Here is a 17,961-nt window from a genome sequence, read left to right on the forward strand (position 1 = left end):
GTTTTCCCCAGAGACAAAAGGCTGATGCTGTATTTTCTGTTTGGCATCAGAGTTGGGTTTAAGAGTCACGAGTAGAGCCGGAATGAAAGCACAGGCTGGGAAGGCTGTCTGAGAGTCCATAGCCGTGACTACCACCATTCTGACTTATTACTAGCCAGATCACTTTTCTAAGAGTGATCCAGAGAGAGAGAGAATACAGGGGAAGAAGTATTATACAAGTGCCACATACATAGAATATTAATGAGCGTGTCCATCAACTACTTGTAAGGGAGTGTTCTCTTCTTAAGTAGCATGTACTAGCTCAGAGAGTATATCCTCTAAATTCCAATAAGCACCAATAAGATGAAAAAGCTGGACGGAGAAGCAAGCATGTACTTTGTGAAGCACCAAAGCTTCAGGATGGCAACATTCACTCAGTCTCCATCTTCTTGCAAAGAGATCACAACTGACTCTGACAAGTCATTATTACTATCCAGTCCAAGGAAAGTTGCTTTTAAACATTAAAAATATTATAGTATTATTTCAAAATTGGACATTTCATATCTAAGAATCATAATAAGTATTCTTATAGCTTAAATAATAATGAAACCAATTTTAAATTCTGTAGCTGTGGAATTTTCCACATGAAATAACTATGCATGACGACCACTTCTCTAGCAATCAGAAAACCAATGAATATCAGTAAGTTTCCCAAAGGCTACTCAAGATTAGGGCCAAAGCCAAGAATACACTTGAAATTCTTGGCCCTTGATCAAGGACTCAGACCTTCCCAGGGTAAGCAAAGTAAAACTGAACTAAGACGGCCGGAAATGATTCTTAATGGCCTTCAGAGATCAATACCACACTAAGCAGAAGAAAAGCCTCTCCTCTTATACCTGAAAGTATTCTTGTAAAGATGTAAATCTCAACGCAAAACTTTTTAACCTTTTTAGAGCCCGACGGGGGAAAAAATGTGAAAAAACTTTTCTAAAGGGTGATATGCTTTATCAACAGTATTTTAAGATGAAAATGTCCTATCAATCACTCGTCACCACCACCACCCTCACTTGCATCGGGATACTTCCTAAATGACAGAGCGCTTTCATGCATATTATCTGGTAGCTGGTAGGTACCATTCTCATCTCTGTTTTGCTAACAAAGAAACAGACTCAGACAACAAATCATTTATTCAAGATTACCTAACTAGTATTATCAGAACTTAAATTTAGGTTTTCTTATTACACATCCCATACCTCCCCTCCCCTTCTGCAGCTCTGCCTGCCTCTTCCTCTCACCCTCCCTGCACTGTTTACAACACTGTTTCCAGGGCTTACCCTGTCTCTCCTTAACCACACCCTTGGTTACTACTTTTTCTGGCCTAATAGTATTCAGATTTTCAATGTAAGTATTCCTAACAAAAACTAAAGAGCTGATGCATGGATAAAAGAAGTCGAATTCAGAAGTATTTCATTTTTAAATATTTTATACTGTATAGATATTCACCATCATCTAAATTGATTTGGCTCTTGAGCTAGCATATTGATTATGTGAGTCTCTTGGGTGCCTGCATTTGGAATAGTGAATAGCAAGAGTTAGATAGCAAGGGTTCTCTTCTTCCAAACAGGTCTATTTCAAAAAATGTACCCAAATCTACTTGGTTCCCTAGTTCAAATCTTGGGAGTTCAGGTAGCAAGGTACACCTCTACTCTGAAAAGCCATTAAAATATTAGTATTTTTAAAAATAAATAAATAAGAACAATTGGAAGAAAACCAAAAAAATAGTTAAATTAAGTACTGAACTATCTGAACAAACTTCTATAAACCTTCAGAGAAGGATGATTTCTAAAGAAACCTATATGTTCTCTGCATCATTACATAAGTTGAAAAAACTAAAAAAGAAGAAGGAGGAGGGGGAGAAGAAGAAGAAGTGGAAACAGTCCCTCTTCATCCACCACCAGAGTGAACTTCCTCTATTTATGGAATCTTTTTAGATCCTTGGCATTTTTCTGGGGTAAAACTATTGGGACCATTTTTAGTGAAATAAAATTGGTCTTTAGCAGTCTACTGAAAATGACAGGAATCACGAAACATTGTACCTTTGCTGAAACCAGTGTAAATTGGAATATAACTCCAATTGTGGTAGACGCCAAGAGGTGGCACTTTTTCCTCCTGAATTTGGTGAATGTACAGTTTCTGGCTGATACGTAAGAACTAATCTAAAGTGGTGATAGTGGTGAATATGTGCCAAATAATTCAAATGTGAACCACCAGAATACTAAACCTAATCAGAAAACAAAGGTTCTAGATTTTTTTCTGCCAAAAACTAATCATGATGTTGGCCAAGTCACATCTCTGGGTCTCACACATTTGGTGATTTTTTTTAAAAAATCTGGCTCGATATAGATAAGTAAATAGAAGTTACCGATAATCCTACCACACAGAGATAACTGCTAATCCTTGCAAAAGAAATGCATGTGGTGTTTTATAATATAACCTGCTTTCATTTAATGTATTTTAAACGTCTTGTTGTGGTATTAAATGTTCTTCTATAACACTGTGTGTGTTTTTAATGGGCCAGGGGGGAAGTCAAGCAATTCAGAATTATTCGGGGGTTACCTCTACCATTGTATGGATCTGCAATGAAACACATGATACTTCATCTTCATTAAGCAGTAATAAAAATCAACATGTGGGTGTCTGTGAGGGAGGGTTAAGGTACAAAGTCTCTCGTGTTGTTTCAATGAAATCCTATTAAATTGGGAACCTGACGTAAAAAGGAAGGATAAGACTCAATTAGGAAATGTGGTTACTTACCAGCATCTTTGATCCAATTATCATAAAGATACACGGTCCTCGATGTAAGATCACTGAAGGCCATTTTCCACAGGATTTACTGGCTCTTACAATGGGTTCTTCAATAAAACAAAACAGAATGTGTTTATCATCTTTGAATACAAATAAAGCCAAGTTTCTAGCAATTCAATATTAAAAATGCTAAAAATTTAATAGTAATAACTGGCAAAACAACAAGCTCCTCCTGAGGATAAGTGCATTAGTGAGCCATATTAAACCCTGATGCCGTTGCAAACATTTAAGATTTTTCATCATTGTAAGAACAATGCTTACTTTGCTGAAAAAGGCTGATATTCTATACAAGGTATAAAGAAGTAAATGATTCTAAGAACTTTTATGGGAGCCTCTCCCTTTTATGGGACAGCATCGATCAGGAATAGACTGTACCTCTTTGGCAATTAAAAACCCAGGAAAATAAAGTCGAGAAGATACATAAACTTTCAGAGAAGCTTCTCTGATCCAGACTTATAGCTGAACTTCAGGCATAACAACGTCTTCTACATACAAGTTTTTACAATTTATGTGGAACACAGGTAGAAAGAGAGAAGGAAAGAAGATTTACAAAAGCCTGGGGGGAAGCTGCCTAGTTTATCTGAACAGAGAGACAAGAATAGTTGGGGAAAGAAGTCTTCTAAAAAAGACCAGAAAAGCAAAACTACCTATATTACAGAGTAAAAGATATCCTAAATCTTCAATAATTAAAACAGTGTGACACTGGTACATGTAGAAGCAAACCAATGAAACAGAACAGAACGTCCAGAAATATACCAAATACATTTGGTAATTTAGAACTGTATTTCATAAATTCTAAGACATACGTTTTCCCACATTTTAACACCTTACAAATGGATAGTATTAGGTTGGTGCAAAACTAATTGCGGTTTTGCAGTTATTTCTAATCTTTTAAACTGCAATTACTTTTGCACAAACCTAATATATCATAAAATTAATAGTATATTTGATTCCAAATCATACAGTGAGAAAATGAAAAAGTTCTAGAGATAGATGGCGGTGATGGTTGCACAACAATGCAAATGTACTTAATGCCACTGAACTTTACACTTAAAAATTGTTAAAATGGTACATTTTACGTTATGTATATTTTACAATAAATAAAAAAAAGCCCTCTAGGTCTAAGATAGGGAAAATCAGACTTCCTTCTAGCATTATAAAATAAAGCTATATATATATATGCCAAAATGATATATACAAATATATACAAGTGGACACTTTGGTCAGCGTTGCTTAGGCAATAGTTCGCCATAATCAGAACTGTCTGGACGCTGATGGTAACCATTTTGAGCACCTCTTGTAATTGCAGAAGTCAAACGTGACTTGTATTCATCTTTTGTTATTGGTATATATATTGAGTAATACAATTTTAATAGTTTTTCCTTTCTTAAAATGTGTATACAATTTTTTGGCTATATATAATATATATATTATATATATATAATACATATTATATATATATGTATATAGTATATAGATACACTTCAAGTAGATCAAAGGTTTAAATAAGAAAACTAGAGCTGTGAAAGTACTGAATAACAACATGGGAGAACACTTGTATAACCTTGGAGTGGGAAAAACCTTCCTAATTTTGACTTAAGATCCATTAGCTATAAGAAAAGACTAACAAATTTAACCATGTGAAAATCAAGAAGAAAAATAAAAAGCAAATGACACATAAGAAAAAAAGATGTTCAATTTATATCACAGAAAATTGCTTCGCTCCCTAATATAGAGTTCCTAGAAATTGATAAGATTTATAAGCCAAGAAAGCAATGGGCAAATTTCACAGAAAAAAAAAATACAAATGGCTCTTAAAACATGAAAAGTTTCTTAACTTTAACCATAGTAAGAAATCTACAATATTTTATTGCATTGGATGGGCCAAAGTCCAAACATTTGTATCAGGCAGATGGGCCAAAATCCAAAAATGTGTTAACTCTGTTGGCAGGACTATGGGAAACTCATACATTGCTGGTGGGGGTGTAAATTAGTACAACCTTTAGGGGGGGCAATTTGGCATTATCAGTAAAAATTATAAATGCATATTTTATTTTTAACTCATCAATCCTACTTCTAGAAACTTATCCTATATATACATGTGCACATAGGCAGAAGGACATATATTCAAGGTATTCATTGCAGCAGTTAGTAAAAGCAAAAGACTGGAAACAAGCCAAATGTCCATTAAAAGGGGACTGGTTAATAAATGATACTACATCTAACATCGTGAAATAATATGTCATTGTAAATAAGAATGAGGAAGCTCTCTGTGTCCTGATGTGGAAAGTTATCCAAGATAAATCTCTATGTCAAAAAAAGCAAAGGGAGGTACAGAATTTTTAAATGACTACCTTTTATATAGAAAAAAAGAAGAAAGGAGTAGGAATATAAATTTACATGTAGTTATATTAGCATAAAAGGAACTCTGGAAAGATATCCATGGGAAAGGGGACAGGGTACCTACCAACTGGGCTGAAGGGTTGGAAGAAAGACCTTATACTGTTTGGTTTTTGATTCATGTGAGTATATTATCTATCCAAAAGTAAAGAATTAAAATATTATAAAGGAAGAAATAATAGAATCAACTGCACCTTTGCTGGGACAATTCCTACTTAAATACCCACACACAAATACACATACACACAAAAGTGAGATTGTTTTCTTAATTCCTCAAGGGTCTATCCCCTCCAGAGGATCTCTCCAAGTCCAGGAAGACATCTCAGCATGGCCTCTGCTTTGGTACATCCTGTGTCCTCCAGCTGAGTTCACACTCAGGATTGGCTGTGGTGATGCCAGGATCTTGCCAGAGTCAGGCTGGATTCTTGTTTTCTGATGGATCGTTTCCATAGTGAAGGTGTGATGAAGGGGTTAGGAGTGGGGCTCTCGGGTCACAAAGACCTTGGTTTGATTCCACCACTTAATAGCTGTGTGACCCTGGGCAAAATTAAAGCTCAGTTTCTTAATCTGTAAAATCGGAATTCTACAATTTACCAAGATAAAATAAACTAACTCATAGAGTTGTTTTGAGGACAGAATCTGATAAAGAATGAACATTCAATCAAAGTCAGACATTATCATTTGTAAAGACAAACTGTGTCAATTTAACTGGAAAATGTCTGGCCAAACTCAGTATCTTGTAAGGCACAGCGGCAGTTTACGGAACCAATTTGGAGAAAACTCTACTACTTTCATTTTAAGAGCTGGTATGTCACAGACTGCCCATGATTCTTCCCTTGTTGTTTTCCGATTGTTTAGATGTGAGTATTTTAGACCATGCTAAGAGCTTTTCCCGTCACCTTAACCACTGGTATAACAGACTCAAGCCATTATTTTCGTAATTAAAGAGCCAAAATTATGGTGTTTAAATTATTCAGAATCAGAGTGAAAGATTCTCATTCTATATGGCATATGGTTGAATTACATTTCAAAGTATTATTCCTGTTTTCTGTGCAATTCCCACCTCCTCATTTTTTTCACTCATTCCACCGTTTTCCTCTCCCCAACCTTTACGGAAGCACAAAGACTCAAAGAAACTACACTCTACTGCAGGCCAGAAATAGTCAGGGCAGCAAACAAAACTAGGTTCTCTAATCCCAAAGACTACACAAGGCTGAGATGGAAGAAGAGGGCAAGTGGTCAGAGGAGCAATCACACTGGAGGGAAAGGAGTGGCAGAAACAGACATCTTCCAAGCAGGTGAGAGACAGAGGCCTGGGGAGGTAGGGAAGGAATCCTTTAGCCCAAGTTTCCTGGAGTGAAGAGTCTCTCATTGATCCTTGCCTTGCAGATAACCTGCCATCCCTCAGTTCTTAACACTGTGGGCCCACCAGAAGAGAAGGAACAGCTATAATTCTGTAGGGATAGGACACGAAAGGAAAACCTGACCCCTTTACCTTGGTGAAACAGAACATAAACAGCTGAGAATTTCCTTCTAAGCTGGGACCATGATGGACTGGATACCAACATTACATTGTAGGGACTGGTCTAGAAAAGTAACACCTTAATTTGAGGCAACCTGGGCTGTTCCACGAATATAGAGGTGCCCCTGAACTGGAGCCTTGCACGTCTCCCCCCTCCACGCCCTTTACCATGATTTAACATGGACACTTGATTGCTAGACAATGGTACGGATATGGGAAGAAACTTATTCTACGTGGTGAAGGTATAGAGAGATTTGGCTGATAGCAGACCTGGCACCTTAACTACCAATTTAAATATGCAATGGCATGAAAGTTCAGGGCTAGAGATGCCAGAAAAGTCAGAGCTCTCAAGGATGTGAAGCAGAGATTTAAAACTCAAGAACAGCAGACAAATCACCATACTTCCATCAAGAATGGAAGAGACAAGGGAGGTGCTACAGAGGAAGAGAGAAAAGCTGCCTGTCTGAGCTCAGCCTGACTGCAAAGGCCTCACATATGTGGCAGAAGTAGAGCAAACAGGAGTTTGTTCCTGGGGGATTGGTGCTGGTCTCCCATCACCCAGCATCTGCAACAGATTCCTTGTTTTTGACAATTCCTTGCTCCTTGTTTTTGACAATATCACATGGTAACTGAGTCATTTGGTACAGAAAGGAGTTAACCTACTAACTTCTTTAGGGCTATAGGAAAGATGCTTGCTGCCTATAGGGAAGGCCCTTCCCACAGGGCAGCTCCCCAAGGGCACTTCTGTCAACACAACAGAGATACTCACACCACAACATAGGATGTGCTTCAAGTATCTGATCCCTTTGTCCATTTTGCCCAAACCTTCTCAACAGTAACCACAAGGCAGAACTCATCTGGGAGAACTGGCTGGAATTCACTCCAGTGGAGACGGGACCTTGGAGTTGCCTGAGGTGAGAAGTACCTCGCAGGGAGTCCAGAAATCTAAAACCATGGCCCACCACTTTCAGGCAGGCCCTCAAATGTTGAGATTTATCCAAACCCAGCAAAATGTGTTGGGGACACTTGCCCTGGGGTGAAGGGGTGGTAGAGTCATCCTATGACTTTCTTAGGCCATGTCTACGGTCCAGGAACAAGGTCACATGCTTTCCCTTTTTCTTTTGTTTGGGAGGCTCTGCTTTGGAAATCAGGTATCAGGGACAAACCTTCAGAAACAGACTTGACTCTGGGTGGTGAACACACAATGCATTATATAGATGATGTATTATCGAAATACATCCTTGAAACCTACACAATTTTACCAGCCAATGTCACCCCGATAAATTTAATAAAAATTAAAACAAAACAAAAAAATAGACATGGCCAGCCATGGATGCTGCTCAGGGACATAACACCTAAATGAGCGACACGAAGGTACCAGCATGGGATGGAGGTAGGAACTGGGGACGTTTTCTGAGGAAAGCCAAGTCTGGCCTCATATTGGGGTGGTGGTTTGAAGCTTTACCCTTTTACAAAGTAAGGGAGGAGAAGAGGACGCGGAGAATCAAGCTGTTCAACAGCAATAGTAATTGCTCATCCGGGAACTGGTAAGGGAAACACCCCTTCACATGCAGCTGGTGTGGCAAGGGAGGAGAGGAGGGGCAGCTCAGAGAGCAAAAGGAGAAGGCAGCATACCCTGGCTCATTAGAGAAGCACAGGGAACGTCAGCAGTGAGTCAGAACAGGCAGTAGGAACTCAGTCTGCTGGGGGTGAAAGGACTTCCCAGGTGAACGTATCACAGACAGCCTCTCTCTGGGTTATGACTGAAAAACTGGGGTTCAGATAGAGTTTCTACGCCTGCTGTCTTGGGGAAGAAGAACACTGAGATAAGACATAAATTTCTCACTAAAAATTCAAAGATTGATAGGGAAACTTCCACCTAGATATTAATCTGTGTGTGCCCTGTGTATTTCCCTCCCTGGCTGTATTCTTACTGGAACTGACTGCCCCCTCCCACTTCCACCCTCTGTAGTTAAGCAGGAACGGCCTCCAAGAGGCTGTGAGCCTGAGTGCTGGACAGAAAGATCTGGCTACTTGACTTTGTTCTATCCCAACAATTTAGTAAGACTGAGGCTGGGGAAAGGGGATCAGAAACTTGTAAGTATATTAAAATGTGAAGGATGACTATAAAGTAATAATTTGTTCGTTTAAAACAAAATATCTCAACCTTGGCTGTCCTGATCCTTTGGGCCAGACCATTCTTAGTTGTGAGCATTGTAGGATGTTTAGCACCAACCCTGGCCTCTACCCACGAGATGCCAGGAATATCCATTCCCCAGTTGAGACAACCAAAAAGGTTTCCAGAAGATGCCAAATGTCCCCTGGGGGCAAAGTCATCCCGAGTTGAGAACCACTGTTTTAAAATAAACTACCAACATTTATTCATCTAGATAAGAGCACTTTGCTTCAGAGTAATCACTTTGGCAATTACAGTAGTCGCCCCTTATCCATGGGGGATACGTTCTAAGACCCCAGTGGATGCCTGAAACTGCAGAGAGCACAAAACCCTATATATACTATGTTTTTTTCCTATACGTTCATACCTATGACAAAGTTTAATCTCTAAATTAGGCACAGTAAGAGATTAACAACAATAACATAATAAAATGGAACACTTATCACAATATACTCTAACAAGTTATGTGAATGTGCTCGCTCTCTCTCACTCTTGCTCTCAAAATACCTTGTTGTACTGTACTCTCCCTCCTACCTGTGATGATGTGAGATGATACAATGCCTGTGTGATGAGATGAAGTGAGGCGGATATGCTCGCTGGACAAAGGGATAGTCACATCCCAGGTGGGACAGAGTGAGACAGCATGAGACTTCATAATGCTACTCAGAACAGCATGCAATTTAAAACTTACAAATTGTTTAGTTCTGGAATTTTCCATTTAATATCTTTAGACCGTGGTTAACCACGGGTAACTGAAACCACAAAAAGCAAAACCAAGGATTGGGGGGACTAATGTATCCATTTATTTCAGTGATGCTGTTGTTCAAAACAATTTTTGAACTGATCTTTACAAATCAACTTCAGAATTTTTCAAAATTTCATTAAATCACTTTCTTTCTATTGCCTCTAAAAATCAAGCTCATAACTTATCATAAGTTAAAAATGGGTCGAGCTGAGCTACATCTTGATATGTTAGATGGGAATATGGGAGTGGAAGTGGGTTTAATGATAATTTACTTCTAACACTTTCAACTCAGAGTTTAGAAAATGAGGACAATTCCAAAAGAACAAATCCAGAAATGTCTAGGGCAAAGGCAATATTAGTGGAATAAATATATAGTAGACTGAGGTGACTATTTTAAAGGAAACACTCACTTAGATGTGTACATTACAGCATATTAGTTTAAATCCTTTTAATCTTTATCATTTATTATAAACTCTAATTCAAAGACAGTGAATCTAGAACGTGAAATAGACAGTGAAAAATTACTCCAAATGACAGATTTTCAATTGTGTTAATTACTATGTATGTGTGTGTATGTGTACTGCAACACACACACACAGAAGCAAAATTACATGTTTGTTATACCTACAATACAGGATTTTGCACTTTATTTCAATGTCTCATATGCATATGTATACATACATATATGTTTCTCCTTGGGATTGCCTTTATCATCCCCCTGCCCCACTTTTGCCATGTCTATTTAATAGCTAGGCTGTGCAAATTGCCTTGGGAGTGAAACAGAGCAGCAGAAGGCAGAGAAACATAAAGTCTCAATCCAGCTTTTGAGTTACAAGAGCTTAATCACTTAGCTATACAAAAGAACTTGAGGGCACAGACAGGAGATTTGGAAGAACACCTCAGAGATTTACATGGGTCCTAGCACAGAAGAGCATGCTTCAGGCTTGAGGAAAGGAAGAATGAGAGGGAAAGCAGTAAGTGCAGATCTCAGAGAGAAGGGGAACAGGCCGGGCAAGGTGCCCTGCGGGATTATGGGAACAGAGAACAGAAGGGGTCAGGCTCTCTGCTTGGGTAGAGCTGGAACCGGTAGCTGATGGGCACTTAGGCAGCCACAGAGAATTTCTCTCACTCCAGAGTGATGCAAGAGCGGCAGACAGACTTCTGAGTCCGCTCAACAGATGCGAGAATATTGCACAGTAGCTGTAGAAAATGAAGGATTCATGCAACTCGCAACAACATAGGCCAAAGAGCCGATGGGACCATGGATGTGGGCCCGATGCCCACCATGTAGACAGAGGGCGTCAGGAGCTCAAAGGACCCCCGCCAACTAACCTAATATTACCAAAGCTTTATCTAACTTGCAGAGAGGGGGCAGCGCGTGGTGGTCATATTTAGAGTTAACTAAAATAGGTTCCTACCACCCCCAAAAAAGAAAGAAAACTGGATTAAAAATTAAGCTATAAAGAAATAAAATTTTGTTCTTACATAGCTGACTTTGTCAAGTGAGGTTTGAAACCATTTACTTTAGGTCTGGGATCAGGTCAGTACTATTTTTCTTTCTTCTGTATCTCTTACATCAGTGATTGCCAGACCTGGTGGGTAATCAGAATCAACTAGAGAGAGATTCGGATATAGTAAGCATGTTTGGAGAGAGTCTGATGATGGGGAAAGGTTTGGGAACCTCTTCTTAATACCGTATAAACCAGTCTCAGACGTGACAATACCACCATGGAAGGAATTGGCACAAAATTCATGACAAAGGATTCAGTTAATGAATGTCACTGGCTATGATAAGGCATCGGGGTCAAGAGGGCAGAACAGGAGGGGCAAGCAATACTAGAAAGATTTCTCTGGTGATTCAGAACAACTTGCAAGAGATGTGCGATCTTTGAGTCAGCACATACAGCCAGGACATAAGAAAACTAACTCCCTATTTCGAGAGTGAAATAAGCTTGAAGTTCTCAAGCATCTGTAAAAGAGAAAATCACTGCTACATCTTAGGTCTTAGTAAACTACAGAAAATTAGAATATAAGCCTTGTCTTTTAGGCAAATAAAACTGTCAACACAAATATCAAATAAAGATATTAAACACCTAACTTTTTATTTGTCAAATGGGAATGTTATCAGGCAAGACGCTCCGAATGGCTTCCGCTGTAAGGGGATGTACTTTCCCACAGAAAAAGTAGCCCAAAGGTAGGCAAATGTCTTCTGAGTTGGTTAATTTCTGTTTTGATATTTCTGTGGGGAAAGGTGGTGGCAAGCATTCCAAATGTCACATTCTCATACATCTTCACCCAGAGCACTGAAAGGGTCTGGTGTGTCTTTCTGGGATCTTCAAAACTCTCCCCAAGGCTACTCAGAAGCCCCTTAAATTCCCCTCCCCAGAATTGTGTCACAGGCCAGTATCTACCCCGAGCACTGGAAATGAATTGGGACTGCAGTGGTTTCTTTAGGGTGATAGGTACTATATTTACCCCCACCCCTCAGTCACATGGGGAGGCACACAGCTTCAGAGAGGAAGGAAGAGCCTGACACAGGGAGAAGAGTGGTTACCCCACAAGGAAGAAAGGAGGTTATCTTTGAGAAACAATGTCTGCTGGAACTGTGACTTGAAGAGATTACTCAGCGGTGACATATCAAATATGAACGGAGCTCAGACAGAGAGTCCATCCAACTGCATGCTCACCGCCCGTCCTGGGGACATGTGCTCAGGGTAAACTAATTGTAGTTTTTTAAAACAAAAAGTGATTAATAAGCATGCCATGCAGCACCATATAAGACTTTCTAGTGACTTTTATATATCTGCTATTTAGAATTATCTTGTGCCACAGTCTCTTTGATGATACAGATACGTAAACCCATAAACACAGACAGCATAGGGCTCATACTTGTTAATTGTTGTGACACCACGCCCATGAATGTATGTTGTTCGGACTGGTATGTGGCATGTTTAAATAAAATGGGTGTTTCCCACCCCCAATAACAATAACATCGCAGTACATATGCTACACATACTATATGCAGAGACTTAGCCTGCCCTTCAATCAGGTATAAGAGTTGTAATGTCCGTGTCAAGCAGGAGCTCAAAACAAGCATCTTTACCATCCCCTCCATTTCTTACTATTCCATTATTTCATCTTGATTTTCACTACTTCGCTTTTCCTTCATAGAAAGATCTATTAAAATTAGATGCCTCCAGGAAATATAACACTGTGTATGCATGACCCTCCAGACTAATTCAGGTTGCATTTCTGTTTGGTTCGAGCTCTGCAGCACAACCCTGACTTGTGAGTTTGAGCAAAGAGGCAGACAAACTTCTTAGATGCTCACTTAACAACCTCTACGTGTTAATAGGACAACTTGTTAGAAATGAAGGAGTCCTAGAAACCAATGACACTAGCAAAAGGCCCCAGACGGAAATACAATTCATGGTGCACCTTTAGCAAAATGCTCCATGTGCTATTTTTTGTGCTTATTATTACTCTTATAATAACAGAGGGCCTCCCAGGCCAAGCAGAACAATCAGTATTCTTGCCAAGTCTCTGGTCCCAGTGCAGCATTCTATAATTAGAGAGACAAGGGAAATTTAGAGAAGAGGCAGAAAACTTTTAGGGCGAATAAAGAACCTGACCAAGTCACCAGCAGATATAAAATGGTGCTGGGTAGTAAAGAAGGATAAGAGGATAAAGCGGGGACCTTGATCTCAGGCAGCCTCAACATGAGGAAAGATTCTAGAAAATGGGATAAGTCTGAGAAGAGAAAAGCATCTGAAAAACTGTCTGGATGAGATGCCTCTGGGAAATATAACACTATGTATGACCCACCAGACTAATAGACTAACGTGACCATTGGAACCAATGTTTCTTGTTTTGCTGTCAGAAGAAGTGATAAGTACCACAAGAGCAGTTTAATTCCTATTTGTAAACTAAGTCTTACTACAATGCCTTGAGTAAAACAGGTGCTCACTAAAACTCTGCTGAATGAATTTTAAAATGTAAAATGAGAAAAACAAGGGACGGCAAGGACAACAAACATTCCATTCCTTACGCCTTCGTCTCCACTTTTTCGCCCCCAAATGAATGCAATAATCCTCTCATTCATTTTCTCTTCAAACAGGAAGCATTTTTTGAGCATCTGTTATTGTGTGAAAAGTGATGAGCAGAACACAATATTATTTTTAAAATACAGTCCCTGAATTCAAACAACTTTCAGTTTGGCAGGAAAAATAAACGCCTACACACATACCTAAAATGCAAAGCAGAATGCAAGGTCACGCAAACAGTTTACATAGAATCCCACAGCCTCCCAAAATGAAGGTTCACATCTGTCATATGACACAGAAGAAAGGCATCATGGAGAGAAGATACATGAGCTGAGTCTTGAGAATAAGATTTCAATAGGCAAAAATATGTGCTCCTGGGAGAGAGAAGAGGCATGCATCCCAAGCAGAGGGACCTCCAAGGGAAAATTCATAATTCATTCATTTGTTTATTCAATGAATACTCTTAAGTTACTTGTTATATGCCACGCACTGTATTAGGTGTCAATGTAATAGTAGAAAACAAAACAAAACAAAACAAAAATCCTGCCTTCATGAAATTATAGAAAAGCACCATATGTTTCCAGAATGTTTGTTAGTCCATTTTGGTAACGTACAGAACTAAGGAGGGGAAGAAGAGAAAGACCAAGACAGGAACAGTATATTCCAGAGGTGGTGTTTGATTGTGGAGGAACCAAGAGCCAGGCTAAAGAATTTTTTGGACATAGTTCTGTTAACAACGAGGAGTCACTGCGGTTTCTCAACCAGGGACTGTCTTAATCAAAGTGATGTTTGGAAAGATGAACTGGGTGGTAGAGTCCAGGGCTGGGTGCCTGAAGGTGTGGTTTGGAAGCAGGGAGAACGATTACGCAACTCTTGCATTCTTTTGGGAAGAATCCAATATAAGTATTACTTGCTCTGAGATGTTATCCATGATTCAATCAGATCAGTCAGGATCTGGTGTCCCACTAAGGTTTCTCATCACAATTTGTCTCATCTATGCTAGCACTTATTGCACAGCATTGCAAATGCCTCTGTATTAATTCTTATCTTTCCACTTAGCAAGAAGGAAGAGACTAAGCCTCATTATCTTCATGTTCCCAGTGCCTAACCTAGGGTCTGGCATGCAGCAGAAAATATTTGTGGTCTGAGTGAATAATCAAATGTTATGGGTTGAATTGGGTCCCCTCAAAATTCCTATGTTGAATTCCTAACACCTAGTATCTCAGCATGTGACCTTATTTGGAGGTAGACATAATCAAGTTAAAATGAAGTCATTAGGGTGAGGCCTAACCCAACACAGTTGGTGTCCTTTTCAAAATGGGAAATTGGGAGACAGATGTAAGAAGAATGCAATGAGAACATGAAGATGACCATCTCCTTTCCAGGAGAAAGGCCTGGAATAGATCCTTCTTCCACAGCCATCAGAAAGGACCAACACTGCCAACCCTTTGCTTTTTAATTTCTAGCCTACGGAACTGTAAGATGACAAATTTCTGTTACTTAAACCACCCAGTTTGTGATACTTTGTAGCAGCAGCATTAGCAAATTAATAAAACAAGTAAAAATGTTTAGCTAACTTGAAGAAACATCCAGAATTAGAGCTCAAGATTAAGTACAACATTAACTATAAACAAAGAGAGATGATAACATGGGAGCAGAATAAATGTCTGTGATAAATAATATAGAAGGAAACACGGCAAAGGGCAGCATCTCAGGGAACACCCATGTTTAGGAAACAGACAGTGAAGCCAGGGACAAACATGAAGAAACAACAGCCAGAGAAATCTACAGAATAAAGCTGCCGGGTAGAATTTCCGTCCAGATACTGAAAAAAGTAAAATACATGGTCAAAAATTGCCCAAAAAATTTCACAAAAGCAATAAAATAAGGAAGGGCTACAGAAAGATGTTCTACATCTCACAAAGTTGTGGCCCAGGAAAGGCTCTGGGGCAGAGTGGCATCCATACCACGGCAAAGCTCCTAAGCCAACATGGTCTCTTCCCCGCTGTACCAAGGATGCAAAGGAACTGGAGAATTCACACAAATTCCTTCAAATCTAAAGAGAAACAAATGCACTAATAATCTCATTTTCCCTTCTTTAGCTGGGGAATGGAACAACAGGACAGACTCTGGTGACAGAGGCTTCACACTTAACTGGTAAACAGGTAAAGATGCCTTAAAGGAATGGAATACACCTTTGAGAAGTGAATCTTGGCATATTTAACAACATTTTAAAAGTGAGAATACAACTCAGGTCCAACCTGCCTTAGTTGAATTCTTTCTTTCACTCTCCATGCCCTCAGGGTATAGAAAACTGTATATAAACTGAAATTCTCATCCCTCAAACTGTAGCTCAGTAAAAAAAAAACAAAAAAAAAAAAAAACTAGACTCAAAAATACTGTGGGAAAGGGACAACATGGCATCCATGGTATATAAGGGTAGATAGATGGTCTGATTAGAGGTGCCAAGTATTCAAAAAATGGGAAAAAAAAGTCACTGAAAATTTTCACAAATAGATTATGGAAAAAAAAATAGTAAAGCAAGAACACATAGCAGGCAAAGAATCCAGCCAAAAATAAAAAAGGTAAAGTAACAAAAGGAAATTCTCCACAAGTGCTTTTAGTTTAAAACACATATTTTAAAATGAAAAAAAAAAAGAAGAATGAAATGGAACTGGAGAATGTAGAATCACAGAAACAAATTGAGGTCCAAGGCATTATTATAGCACTAATAAATAAATCAGAAATAGCCAGTAACAGACTAGTTGTAGCTAACTAGTGAATTCCTGATACAGAAGGGAGGCTGAAATAATCAAATAAAAATGAAAAGTTAAAACAATAGAGAAAAGCTATTAGAGAGGGCAAAGATGATCCAATATTAGAATAACTGATATATTTAAGTACAAAATTCAACAAAAAAATATATAGTAACAGTCAACTAAAATAAAATTTCCTACTGACTTTACATATAGACTGAGAAAACCAGATTGCAAGAAAATTTAATGCATAACAATCACTATCAAGACAAATTCTGGTTAAATTGGTGGCCTGAAAGAATTAAAAATAAGTGTACATATACGCAGAAAAGCAAATTAAAGAAATCAAAGAAGATGTAAATAAATGGAAAGTTGTACCATGTTCATGGATTGGAAGACTCACTATTATTGAGATATCGATTTTCCTTGAATTGATCAACACGATCCCAATCAAAATCCCACACACTTAGTATATGACCCAGCAATCTCACTCCTTGGGTATCAACCCAAGAGAAATGAATAGTTACATGTACACAAAAACCTGTCTATAAATGTTTATAGTGACTTTTTTCATGATCACTAGATTATGTTTCCAGCCCCAAACTGGAAACAACTCAAATGTTGCTCAACTGATAAATGAATAAACAAACAGTGGTATATCCATTCCATGAAATGTTCCTCAGCAACAAAAAGAAAAGGACTATTGATAATCAAAACAACATGAATGAATCTCAAATGCATTTACATTAAGTGAAATAAGCCAGACTCAAAAATCTACACACTATATGATTCCATTTATGACACTCTGGATAAAGCAAAACTATTAAGAGACAACAGATCAGTGGTTGCCAGAGGATGGAATTGGGGAAAGGGGTTGATAACAAAGCAAAGCCCAAGGGAATTTTTGGGTGATGGAGTTATCTGTATCTAATTGGTAGTTAAATAATTCTATGCATGAGTCAAAGATTCGTAGTACTATCAAATAAAAAGAGTGAATTTACTAAATGTAAATTTTTTTTTAAATTAAAAACAAACAAAAAGGGCAAATTATATACAAGAGAGAAAAACTTTAGGCTGCAATAGACTTCTCTAAAGCAACATTCAATGATAAATGAATTAACACTTACAAAATTTTGAAAGAAACAAAAACATAGGCTCTAGGAAATAGTGACAGTCAACACAACAGATGTAAGAGAACACCTTTCCTAGGGCCTCAAGACAAAATTCACGTGGATATATCTTATACCCAGAGATCTCATTCTGTCCTAAATCACCCAATATAGCTATGTACCAAGGCCTTTACCCCACCAAAAATGGTCCAAGTACACAATTACCTAATCACTCAAACAACAAATGAAAACATCAGATTATGAAGTTGCAACTCATGTTGGCTAGATGATGGAAAGAAAACAATTGCATCATTATTTATAATAACAATAATTCTTACACTTTAATGTGCATTAGACTTCCCTGAG

At 38.5% G+C, this 17,961-nt stretch overlaps 1 protein-coding gene across 6 annotated transcripts in view; it reads right to left on the reverse strand.

Moving 5' to 3' along the window:
* The window catches only part of ELOVL7 (ELOVL fatty acid elongase 7), a 71,033-nt gene that overhangs the window by 22,374 nt on the left and 30,698 nt on the right, over positions 1–17,961 (reverse strand). For 4 of the 6 annotated variants that reach the window (XM_074328916.2, XM_074328917.2, XM_019743475.3 and 1 more), the window contains exon 2: positions 2,794–2,891. In XM_074328916.2, the coding sequence (XP_074185017.1) occupies positions 2,794–2,817 (24 nt within the window). In that variant the 5' untranslated portion in view covers positions 2,818–2,891. Of the gene's footprint in view, positions 1–2,793; positions 2,925–17,961 lie in introns of all 6 variants that reach the window. The other 2 variants (XM_088796516.1, XM_074328914.2) reach the window with 1 other exon arrangement.

The sequence above is a fragment of the Rhinolophus sinicus genome, chromosome 3 (genome assembly GCF_057876585.1).
Source record: "Rhinolophus sinicus isolate RSI-liver-muscle chromosome 3, RSI-T2T, whole genome shotgun sequence".
Taxonomy (NCBI): domain Eukaryota; kingdom Metazoa; phylum Chordata; class Mammalia; order Chiroptera; family Rhinolophidae; genus Rhinolophus; species Rhinolophus sinicus.